Source organism: Nestor notabilis, unplaced genomic scaffold (assembly GCF_000696875.1).
Source record: "Nestor notabilis isolate BGI_N333 unplaced genomic scaffold, ASM69687v1 scaffold29854, whole genome shotgun sequence".
In the NCBI taxonomy this organism is placed as follows: Eukaryota; Metazoa; Chordata; class Aves; order Psittaciformes; family Psittacidae; genus Nestor; species Nestor notabilis.
This window is the reverse complement of record NW_009925649.1, coordinates 1-12328: the sequence shown is the minus strand read 5'-3', so window position 1 is coordinate 12328 and position 12328 is coordinate 1. Positions and strand designations below refer to the sequence as shown.

The 12328-nt window shown below is 37.7% G+C and overlaps 1 protein-coding gene across 1 annotated transcript in view; it reads left to right on the top strand.

Moving 5' to 3' along the window:
- The window catches only part of HCFC2 (host cell factor C2), a gene marked incomplete at its 3' end in the record, with an annotated part of 13687 nt that extends 1957 nt beyond the window's left edge, over positions 1 to 11730 (top strand). The window contains exons 3-13 of the mRNA XM_010013152.1: positions 549 to 757; positions 1214 to 1298; positions 2368 to 2471; positions 3062 to 3250; positions 4483 to 4668; positions 5079 to 5182; positions 6169 to 6331; positions 7329 to 7529; positions 8749 to 8819; positions 10069 to 10206; positions 11545 to 11730. Coding sequence (XP_010011454.1) covers positions 549 to 757; positions 1214 to 1298; positions 2368 to 2471; positions 3062 to 3250; positions 4483 to 4668; positions 5079 to 5182; positions 6169 to 6331; positions 7329 to 7529; positions 8749 to 8819; positions 10069 to 10206; positions 11545 to 11730 — 1636 coding nt within the window. The remainder of the gene's footprint in view (positions 1 to 548; positions 758 to 1213; positions 1299 to 2367; positions 2472 to 3061; positions 3251 to 4482; positions 4669 to 5078; positions 5183 to 6168; positions 6332 to 7328; positions 7530 to 8748; positions 8820 to 10068; positions 10207 to 11544) is intronic.
- Positions 11731 to 12328: the final 598 nt, after the last annotated feature.

The following is a 12328-nucleotide window of genomic DNA, read 5'->3' as shown; positions in this document are numbered from 1 at the left end:
GGGTGCCCCGGCCTGTGGCAGCGGGTTGGAACTGGATGACCTTTAAGGTCCCTTCCAACCTGCTTTATGATTCTGTGATAATGCTGAAGTTTTACGTCCACATTCACCCACAGTTCAGAGAGCTTACATCTGCTGAGCTATAAACTAGCAATTTTAAGCTTGATAAACAAGAGGTATACGGTGAATGCCAAGATTCAGTGACCATTATCTAAATGTAACTTACTGAACTTTAGATTCAGCAACAAATGGCTGTCTGTTGGCCAGCCTGAAGACCTCAGAAAAGAAACAGCCTCTTTTCACCTTTGTTTCCTTAGAGTTGCAGAAATCAATCTCTAATGTCCCACATCATCATGTATTTCTCACACCTTGCAGTTTATTCCCGGTTTGTCCATATGTAGCAATTTCTGCTACAAATGGTTTTTACCAGTGTTTAATGTTTCTTTCATGCCAAGACTATGTCTGTAATACTTATAAGGGGTCAGGGTTTAAAGCTCACTTGTAATCTTGCTTGTAAGTGAATTTTTTATACTTTGACAATAATACCCTAGATATTTAAATGATTTCTATGAACTGGAGCTGCAACACGGTTCCGGCGTTGTCGGCTGGAGTATTCCTGTGACCAAAGGGATCTTGCCATCTCCACGAGAATCTCACACAGCCATCATATACTGCAGAAAAGATTTGGGAAGTCCAAAGATGTATATTTTTGGAGGGATGTGTGGCTGTCGGCTTAATGATCTCTGGGAACTTGACATAGGTGAGTTGATTTGCCAGTAGAAGTCAGTGCAGGGGCCTTACAGGCCAAGAGGAAAAATTACAGTATATAATGATGGGACTTACACCATAGTGTTAGCCTTTGGGAATTTTTGGAATTAAATAGATAAGACATTGTTTGCATATGGTTTTGCTCACACTGTGAGATTATTTCCTTAGAGTGCTTTAAAGACTGTCAGTATGATAACCAAGCTGAATAACCATAATGAAACCTTAACATGTCTTTTTGACAAACTGACAAACAATTAGTTTGTCAGTATTTCTTGTGATTCTTAAAAGAAGCCTTAAGTGCTTGTTACTGCGCTGCCTTTCTTAAAATGGCCATCTGAAAAGGGTGGAATTCTGTTGTTCAGTGTTAAAGGTATGTCCAATCCTAAAATCCAGGTAGTGAAATATACAGTAATGCATTTTTTGAATGGTTTTATTCTTTTTCTTTCAGAAACGATGACCTGGTCAAGACCAGAAACTAAAGGGACAGTACCACTTCCTCGCAGTCTCCATACGGCCAATGTAATAGGAAACAAGTATGTCTGTTGTTAAAAGCTCAGCTCTAGAAAGGTACACCTAGTAGGAGAATGATGATGTTTATCCACTACTGCTCAGTATAAACCATCAGCCCTATAGAGTACTCTTCTGCTTCTATTATGCTATCTCAGAGGAAATGTAAAAGTACCATTGTTAACTTAAGGGTATCAAACTGCTCTGGTTGGCAGGACAATCTGCCTAACCCACAAGCAGCTTTCCAGGCTTCTCCGTGCACCTTTGTGCATTCTGTGGCAGTCTCAGCTGGACCTGAGCTGGCTCTATCAGGAGACAACTTGAGTGCCTCTGTGTCTGTGATACAGTGAACTACCTATGCAAAGAAAATGCCCAAAGGGCAGAACTAGTTCTAGGCAAAACCATTCCACATTTTTGTGGGCCAGTTTTTTCTGTAATCTATTCCTCATTACTTTACTTCTTGCCATTATGGTTGGTTTTGGTGGATAGCATTGATAAAATGGACTTTTAAACATGGATTTCAGTCCATTTTATATTAGCTTACAAGCTGGTATGAAGAGTCAGAGGCAAGAGGGGAAGGAAGTGTGAAAACTTTCCATCTTACGATTCAACAGCTTATCTTTTTATTATTTACTAAGGTGTTAGTAGTTTGTAGCCTGCATTATGTTTTTAAGTTTTGACATCTGACTTAGATACTGGTCTTCTAATTTCAGAATGGTATATTGAGGGGTCTGCAGTAAAGAGTTGTAGAAATTCTGTGTACACGTGATTTTTTTGAGAGTACTGGCAATTTGGTGGTTTGTAAAAAGATACAGTGTTAACTTCTGTTTCTGGGAAATTGTTGGAGTAGTTTTGGGTTTCTTTATTTTTTGTTTGGTTGGGTTTTTTAATCAGTTAACTTTCTCAAAAGTTTCAGAAGGTAGATGTCTGCAACAATAATTTCTAAAGAGAGTAGACACAAAGTAAACCAGAACTGTAAAACACTGGAGATGTAATGTTTTGTCCTAGTTTGAGAGAGCACATGCAGCATATCTAGATGTTAATTGGCTTTTCTTGTCTTTTTTTCTCCCTCTTCCTTCTTTTCCTGTATTTCAGAATGTATATTTTTGGTGGATGGGTTCCACAGTCAGCAGGAGGTGAAATTTCTGCTCACGATGGTGAATGGAAATGTACCGGTTCATTTTCTTATCTTAATTTGGGTTAGTGTTTCTGCCTTTCTGGGAGCGGGCATTTGGAGTTAATACTTTCTTAACAGAATGGAGTAAATATTTTGAATACCCTGAGAAAACGTTTAGGGTACACAGTTCTAATCTTGGCTCACTAAAGAAGATGCCTTTTTTGTTTGATTGTTTTTTACATTTTTCTTAAGAAGTGGTTATTCTAATTAGTAGTATTTTTCTTTGAACATTCAGCAGGTTTGCTTCTGCAGATCTCTGTTAATATGACTTTAATACTCAGTAATATAAATACTCCTCCTTCATTTATAGAAGAACCCAAGAGACAGATCCTGAAATGAGTTTTTTCTAAATGGGGTAGTACTATCCCTGAAAGCTCAACTTCTGATCTTATATTTGCCTGAGACAGACAACCAGAGGTCAGAAATTCATTCTGTGTTAATTGATTGTATCTTGCAAACTAATTGAAAGTGATCTCTTTGTAATATTGCAATTGTCTGTAAAAAGAGAGGTGATTTATTTTCCTTTTTTCTGAGCAGTTAAGTGTATTAACATCTGTTTTGCTTGTTTCGGAAGACATCTAGAAACTAAATCTTTTGAGTTTCATTCACTAGATACCACAGAATGGATAGGTCTGATCTCAGATTGCCAGGAGGACAAAAGTAACTTGTTACCAGGGCCAAGAGCAGGACACTGTGCTGTAGCGGTTGGCACTCGTCTGTATATCTGGAGTGGTAGAGATGGTTACAGAAAAGCTTGGAACAATCAAGTTTGCTGCAAAGATCTTTGGTACCTTGATACCGGTGAGTCAGAAATAAGTAAGAGATTTATACTGTGTTCCAAATTCTATTATTATATGGGAAGCTGGCATCATTGACGAACAGAACATCTAAAGTTGTAGCAAACTCGGAGATTACTTAAATCTTACAGCTTATTTAAATAAACCACACTTCAGTGTTGTTTGAAGGCTCCAGCTATAACTTTAACTGAAAAAAAGTAGGAAAGCTTGTTTAAAGCCTCTGGAAGAATTTTGTGGCTAGATTCTTCATTGCATGTCATAGTAGATACAAGGTGCTAAAGGGTGTTTTACCTAACCTCAAGGTTCCTGGCCTCCCTTCTTAGTGATCTTTGCTGTGGCTACTCACTCTTTCTTACCAAACTCCTCCTTCTCTTGGGATCATTGCTGCTGCTGCTTCCTCATCTCTTGGACTGCAAAAAGATAGTGTCAAATCTGAGAAAGGACCAAACTGTTCCTGGGGCTGAGGGGAGTTCGGGAGCACCAATCACTCATTAGCTGACTTGATAGCAGGACACAGAAATAGTATTGGGAGAGAGGGAACTAGAATAGTACTTTTGGGAGGGAATTGTTGCCCGCTCAAGCAGAAGCAGGAGAATAGTTACTGGAGATTATGAAACATTTGGGAGATTGGTTTGGTTTTGTGTTTGGTTTATTTTTGGGTTTTGTTTTGTTTTGATCTTCAGGAAGGTCAGAAAATGAGAAAGAATAGCAGGGGAGGTATGTGCTTGAGAATGCAGCCTAGTCAGGCATGAAGGCAAGTGAGAGGAGCAGGTCATTGGTGTTGAATTATGCCTAGGCTTCAGCCTTTGCAGGAGGAATTTTAAGGGAAAGTTCACTTTAGCTACCAAGAGGAAGAAAAAAGGAAGCACAGTCTTCTGTGAATCCCCTCCAGGAATACATAAAGCTTTAGGAGGCAAAGAGCTGTGTGCAGCTTTTTAGGAAAGGATGAGGATCTCTCTGTAATCCCTATAGTGTTGTATAAGCAAATCAAAGACTTACTGGCAGCAGAAGATCCACTAAAAAACAAAGCATCAAAACTTAAGTGTTTTTGAAGACCCTTAAAGTTCTCTGACTTGACTTGCCACCTTTGACAACTGTTTCTTGTAGAATATGGTATATATTGTACATAAGCAAAAAAGGAGCTATTGATTTGGCTTGTATTATATAAATATTTCTTAAACTGATAAAGGAGGGCAATTTTAAACATGCCATCTGTGTTTTATTGGTTTCTTGTAGAGAAACCTCCAGCACCATCACAGGTACAGCTGATTAGAGCTACAACCAACTCTTTTCAAGTGAAATGGGATGAAGTACCTACAGTTGAAGGGTATCTTCTTCAGTTACATGCTGACTCGCCACTGCCACCAGCGGCTGGAATACCTGGTACTGGGATTCCTGAGACATCAGTGCTGAGCCCACAAGGTAGTAGTGAGATCATGATATGCTAATGTTTGTGCAGAGATAGAGGATTGCAGAAATAATAAATTTTTTAATGTATGTGTAACTTTGAGAGAGAGTCCCTGTTTCTTTGGTTAGTTCCCAAATGTGTGCGTTATGATTACGGAAATCTCAGCTTTAACTTCTCTCTGTCAGTTTTGGACATCTGTCTGAATATGAAGATATTTGTACAGTGCTGGGCACAATTTGAGAAAGGAGACAGTGAGGAAGGGATTTTATCTGACTGACTGGCCGTGCAGCTTGATTTCAGTCTTACAACCAAGTCTTCCTTCAGGCAGCTTTGGGTCTCCCTCTTGCTTACTGGAATAGATTCCAATGAACATAATGTTAAGCTTTATGTAACTGATTGGAATTTGGTTTTGTTTACCTGAAAGGTGGCTCTTCTCTACATCAAAGTCCACAGTCGTTGCCTAGTGTCCCTTATCCAGAAATGAAGGTGGATCATCCCAGCCAAACAAATAATGTCAGTCCTAATAATGTAAGTGTAAACTAAAAAAACACCTTGAAGTAGCAAAGCAGTGTGGGAAGCAAGAGAGCTGTCAAAACGTTTCTTGGTTTTATAAGTCCCTACATACTTTTAGTCTTTTGAGAAAAAAACCCAACAAAAAAAAGACACCTGCTGAAATAGTAATGTCTGTTTCCTTATGTCTTTTTTAGTTTTATGATTGGCAAACAGTTTTGGTAATGCAGAAAGGAAAATCCAACTGTATTGACTTCCAGAATGCTAACTGGAAGCCTGATATCAGTAGAAATACCATTCATTCTCAAAATGTTGGGGAAGTTAATGTGGGAGGCAGAAAGGAAAGTCGTATTCCTTCTTTGTTAGTGTTTTTATGCTAGCCTGCTTAGTTGTAGGTTCCTACTGCAGAATAAAATCAGTTATTACCTATTCTGTTTGTACATGTTCCACTGTTTTGTCAATTTAAAAGAATGAGGGAGGACGAACTCTGGCTAAAGGATTACATTTTTAGAAATGTATACCTTTTCTTAATTGGGTAAAGCCTCAGGTCTGAATGGGATTCATAATGTGTTCTTGTAGAAAACACGTGTAGAAGTACAGTAAATTTTACTAACAGTAAAAATATCTTAGGCACATGCCAGGAAAGCAAAGGTTGAAAACCTCTGTAACTGTGATTTATTTTTTTTGTCCCACTCCCTCAAGTTCCCTCAATAGACTAAATGCATGCACCAGTGAGCTTCCATGTAATAAGAAGGTGAGCTTACTCTTGAGTAAAATGTAGTATGTGTTAGGGACACTTCCAAGCCAACCTACAGTTGGAGTCTTTGTTTTATAATGGCTAAGATGAGGTGAATTGTGAGGTTGGTTTCTTGGTTAAAACGCTAGGGGGATTTGTTGGAGGATTTTTTGTTTGTTGTTTTTGAGCAAGTGTTTTCATGCCATGTTTGCAACTGACATTTCTTAACTTTGCAGTTAAACATTAACAAATGTGTTGTTTTGGTTAGGTCCAAGTTTCCCTTTCATCCAACTCACTATTAAAAGTAGAAGGAAAAGAAAAGGTTGCAGCACCTGAAAACAAGATTACACACGAGACTATGAAAAACCATGCTGATGCTACAGGATTCAAAGAATCAAATGCCCCTTCTCTTTTGCCTGTTTGTACTTCAAGTAAGATGATTATAGAATAAAAATTAATCAAAAAGTGAGAGTTAAAATTCATCTCATAAACATAAAGTAAGGTTATATCTGTCTTGGCATTTAATTGTTTGAGGCCTTTGTAGTTTAAAAATACCCCAACTTGTGCTAGTTATTGCTGAATGTGGTGTTAGATGATACAAAGAAAAATGAAATCTTAAATTGTTCAAAGTGTTGCAAGGGACATGAAATTTTCACTATATTCATTATTATGATGGCAAATGCATATCTTTAAACATAAATAGCTGTTTTTAACATCAAAGAACAGACTGACAGGACCAGATTCATTTTACAGCATTAAGGTAAAAGTAACTGCAGGCTCTCTTTGACACTACTTCTGTCTGTTAATTGTGAAAAGCTATTAGCTGATGTAAAATTTTAGACAACATGGGGAGGAGCGTGTTTCTCTTTGACTGTAGAGGACATAGAAGATCAGCAGGCACTGATACAGGCATTGCACTGACATGCCTTAAGTTGAGTGTGGTGAATCCAGAGTCACCTGATCTTTATATTTGACTTTCATCTAATTTATAGGTTGTTTCTTCACTGTGTAATTTAAGTGTTGTGTGCGAATTTTGGATCTTAGTGCTGAGTTAGACTTCCACAGTGGTTAATCTTCAGTTGATGGTTACAAATCTGTGATACTGGTTTGTGTGGGTACTTTGTATTAGGATTTTTTTTTTCAAATTAATTAGCTTGTAACCAAATAGGTACAGAATAGCAGCTTAAAACAAGTGAAATCACTGTTTTAGTGTAACTGTTTATGGGTGTCTGTTTATGAGCATGCAGACAGACTCTTGTTAAGTTATATTCCTAAAGAAAGCGATTAGCAGTTAACATAACCAGATCTATTCTGACTTGAATCTGAGCTGAACTCTGGTTTTAAATGAAACTGAAGTTATTAGGTCAAGATGAGATTTGTTAAGTGTTATCACTATTGAATTCTGGTTAATATTTTCTTTTTTTTAAGGTCCTCAGACTTCAGCAAATGTAGGTGAATTACATGACTTGGACAAACAAACTGTAAATCCTGATGCTTCTGTATCCAGTACTGTCTCCAGCACACAAACTATGGTAACCCAGCAGGCTGTTAAAACTGAATCATCAAGTACAAATGGGGCAGTTGTTAAAGATGAAACTTCACTAACAACATTCAATTCAAAATCTGAAGGTTTGAAATGTGTTTCACATACTGTATTTTGAGCCATATGTATCTAAGGCCATCAGAGTTCCTCTAGTGTGGTGGGATTTCCATCTTGACTAGTACCTGGGATTGAGATAGGGCTTTGGGCATTGAGGACCTTGGGCAGCCTGGATGGTCTCTGCTATGATTTAAACATCTTTTAAAATCGGGATATTCCTTTTATATCTTTGTAAACCACTTTGTTTCCTGTAAGTGAAAAGTCCTTTAAATCTGCGTTTATGCAGAAGCCCATTTTCTAAACAGCAGTGGCAGCCAGTTTTGGTGCCCATAGCACATTTGCTTTCATTCAGTGATTGTCTGTTTATTCAGTCAACAAAAGACTACAAATAGTAACCTCTGATTCTGATGTTAAACAATTGACCTCTAATGAATACGGCCAGTTCATGTGCCTCACTCACCGTCAGTCAGATGTGGTGACCTCTTCAGTCTGCTTGAAATAGCCAAAATAAGCAGTGGTGTAGAAACTAAACGTATTAGTAGTTTTTCAAGTTCTGTTTCTCTTGACTATCAACAGGCTGTGCTTGCTGTTGTTCTGAGTGTTAAGAATTGTGTTCTCTTATTGGCGCTGTGCGAGTAGTGTAATTTTTACCAAACAGTATTCTATTTTAAAAGCAAACCCCAGAAACACAAGTACAGAATACTCATTTTCCCTTGTGTTGCTTATGTGCTTTGGTTTCTTTTTTTTTTTTTTTTTTTAAGATTCCATTTTACATTTAATAAATGTTCTTTTCCCATTTGTTAGGATTGTATAAGGATGACCTTCTCATGTTCAGCATTCAGACTGTGTCGGTGTCAGAATGCATTCAAATTAAGATTTCTTGCTTAGACTATTCATACAATGTCATCAGTATGTGCTTCAATCTAGTATTTAGATCATTTGTTCACAAATGCTTCATACTGATTTCATAATTGTGTCACTTTTTAGGGTTTTTTGGGTCCTGCCTTCTGTTTGTGTTATCTGTAGCAGCCTGCAACGCCAGGCTCTTACAATTGTTCTGTGAATATGGTGCAAGCCAGAATTAGCTATCTGTGCTATAAATAGAACTGCATGCAAAAGTAGTCTGAGACCTATTTTTGCAACAAATACTTGTAAATGCTTGTTGAGGGCAACTTGTGTACTCTGTGGACTTTGTATTAATTTTTTTTCTATCACTTAAGCTTTTTAAATGTAACTTTTTGTTCCTAGCTGCTGAAACTGCGTATGTCATGCCTTCCACAAGGGTCAATTCAGGACAGACAAATGATTCGCACTCCTCTGTAAGTCTGCAAAAGTATAATTAAATAGCTGTATTTATTGTTCTGTTGATTAGTTGCAAGGGCTCTTCTGTTTTCCTTTTATTATCTCTCTGAAAGAAAAGCAATGTATATTTAGTGCTTGAAGTGAATAATAGAGGAGTAAACATTTCTGTTGTAAAACTAATTGCATTGTGTGGGTTTGATTTGAGTCTAAGCAGCAGTTGTGTAGTTGGGAGGAGATCCAAGTATGTGTTCAGCTGTTGAATCATTTTTATCGACTGGCACAGTGGAATGGTTCTCTGCTGCATGATGTGCCAATGTAAAATGTTGTTTCTGTATGGACAACTGGATTTAAAGTGAAGTATGTGTTAGATCAGACTAGTGTTAGCTGCTGATCTGTAGGTTTGAAACGTTACTAAACTGACATCTTGATGTTTTTCCCTAGAGGAGATGGGGACTGGCTATGCAAGCTGTAAATACTGCCTGAAAAAGTAAATGCTTCCTATTTCACCTGTTTACAACTTAATGCACAAAATCAAGGTGCCATTGTTGCCACCAAAAGGGAGGAGCTAAGGATGGGAAGAAGCAGCTGCTGCTAAAGGGTTGGGGTGCTCTTGCCAAGAGCAGCTGCCACTCCTGCCCCTCTTCCGTGCCAGCAGGACCATGGCCCGGCTGTGTGGGGCACACTGACCACCCCAGCGCCCTCCCTGGTGCCTGGAGACAAGCAGGAAAGACAGTTTGTCTTTCTGGGTCAGTCAGGAACAGTTCCCATGCCTTCCACCACCATCACCCCATGCCACAGCAGAGGCCCTGTTCTCAGCTGCAAGTGAGTTCAGCAGCACCTTGAAAGAGAGTGTGTTTGGGGCTGAGGTACAGCTGAATCCCAGGTAGAGCTACTGATGCTGGACCACGTTGTGGAACTTCTTGACATCTGAGTGAAATAAACTTGCAACTACCTGCTGCTGCAGACACCTAGTTCTACAGCTTTGAGCTTCTTCCCCTCCCTGTTTAAACTAGAATGTCAGAGGTGACATCCCAACTGTTGGTTGTTTGTGGGGTCTTTTTAAACGATGGATTGCGTCTAAGTCAGTGTATTACAACCAGTTGGTTTTGAACAGTATTTTAATAACATATGCATATTCAATTCAAGCATAAGAAAGTAACACTGGTATAAAAGGGGGTTGTCTCTTACATGTACTAGTCTTGACTTCTTGTTTTTACATTACCTTGAAGTATGGGTAGTCTGCATAATGTGTTCTAAAAATACTAGAAAACTCCCCAGAGAGCGATGGCACCGGTGAAAGCAAGAGACCGGCAGTGGTACGACGTTGGGATTTTTAAGAACAGCAGTGCTGTGGTGAGCCAGTTCTACTTGCTGCCAGAGGAAACACTGAACATCTCTAACAAGGTAGCTGCTAATGCTTCTCTGACATAACTTGCACAGATGTATTTTGGAACCTGTTGCTCATATGGGTGACAACAAAATGTAGGATTTCTGGTACCGCAGCAGGATCAGGTGCTTGTAGGAGTTTTGTATTTTGTGACCAGTAGTTCCTCATGTATTTTGCTCACCTTTTTTTACTATTTCCTAAAACAGATGAATTTTCTTCTCTTGTTTTTGTATAATAATATAGAACATCTTATTTTGCTGTTACTAATTCTTTCCGTATTTCTGTTTCTAGGCTTAGTAAGGAATTCTAAACTTAGTGAACTTTCAAACCAGTAAAAATTCTTAAAACTAAAAAAAATCCACAACCCAATAACTCTTAAATATGTTATTTCAGAACAGCATGGAAATGTTTCAAAGTTTTTTCTTTGTTTCCAGATTCTTTGCTTACCAATTGTTGTTGATACTAATAAGACATAGATTAGGCTGCTTAAAGAGACTAGATATGGAACTGTAGTGGGTTTTGTGTTAGATTTCTCTAACTTACTGTTGTTGCACATGTAAGTTTATCTATTAGAATGCTATACATGTAAAACGCAGAAATGTTGCAGCTTTGATGGTGTTTAAATTAATGATGTGGTGAACTATAAACAAAAACTAATGGGTTTATGTTTTCTTGAGACAGAAACAAAAGAACAGAACACTTTATTTAAAAGCACTTCGAAAAATATTGCACATCTTGGTTTAGAAGGGTAGTACGTTTTACAGTGTTTTCATTGATTGTGACTTCTTGTACATTATTCAGAAGGAAAATACTTCTGTTTGATGTTTCAGTGATGCATCAATGCATATTTTATACATGGAACTACAGTAGCACATAATGTTTCAGAAACCTATTCGACAGTAACTTACAGTGCTTTTCTTCAAAAACATTTTGATTACCTATGAATCTAGTTGCAGCTGACTCCTAACTATAGGAATAACTGGTTTTGAAAGAAAAAATATTTTTTAGGGCAGACAAGTCTGTCATAAAGCTGTACAGTTGGAAATGCTACTTTGCTTTTGCTTTCCCAAGTGAAAATAATCAAGAGCTGCAGTTCAATTTAAACGATTGAAAAATGGGGGAATTGGTTGGAGATGGAGTCTCATATTGCATCTTAGGTCAGCTGTTTTGGGCTGAGTTAGTGCTTCAGTCAGAACCGTTTTGTAAATTCTGATTTAAGTACCAAAGTATTAGCTAGATTTTCAGCTTCAATTGAATGCATTAATCTCAATTTATCACTACCCACTTTATATTATTGTAGACTAATTGTGTTTAGAATATTTTAGAAATTAACACAAATGTTGCTTTGTTTTCAGATGGAAAGTGCAGATGTACCAGACTACAGATTACTTAAGAAACAGGATCTTTTTCCAGGCACAGTGTACAGGTTCAGAGTTGCTGCAATTAATGGCTGTGGTGTTGGGCCTTTCAGTAAAATCAGTGAATTCAAGACTTGCATTCCAGGTTTTCCTGGAGCTCCTTCAACAGTCAAAATCAGCAAGGTGAGAAATATAAGTATTTCTAGTTCTGATGTGTTATACATCCTGATCACAAGCTACATCTCAAAACTCTTGGTTTTAGTTGGTTTGTTGTTGGGTTGGGGTTGTTTTTTGTTTTTTGTTGTTTTTTTTTTTTTTAAGTTAAAGTTGTCATGTAGTGTCAGATGCTTATTTGGTTAATTCTGCTCAATGTAATACTCTAAGAAATTTGCTATAAAGAATTATTTTAAGAGTTAGTGATCATGTTATCAGATACACATCTTCCTTCAATCATGTAATAGTTTCCCTATGAGGATGGACTGAGCTTCGGGTGGCATGGACTAGCGTGAGGCATCCCTGCCCATGGCAGAGGGGGTTGGAATTAGATGATATTAAGGTTCTTTCCAACCCTAACTATTCTATGATTCTATGAATTTTTTCTCTTCCTGCATCCTTAAATCTATAGGGGTTTAAACAAGACATCAAAAGACACATCCTTATCTCCAATGAGTAACAATGTTAGGTTAGAATTTTCAGATAATCTTTAGAGGGGCTTTTTGTATTTCTCTCTCTCTGTATTTTATATATATAAGATATATGTAAATATATGTATTATTAATAT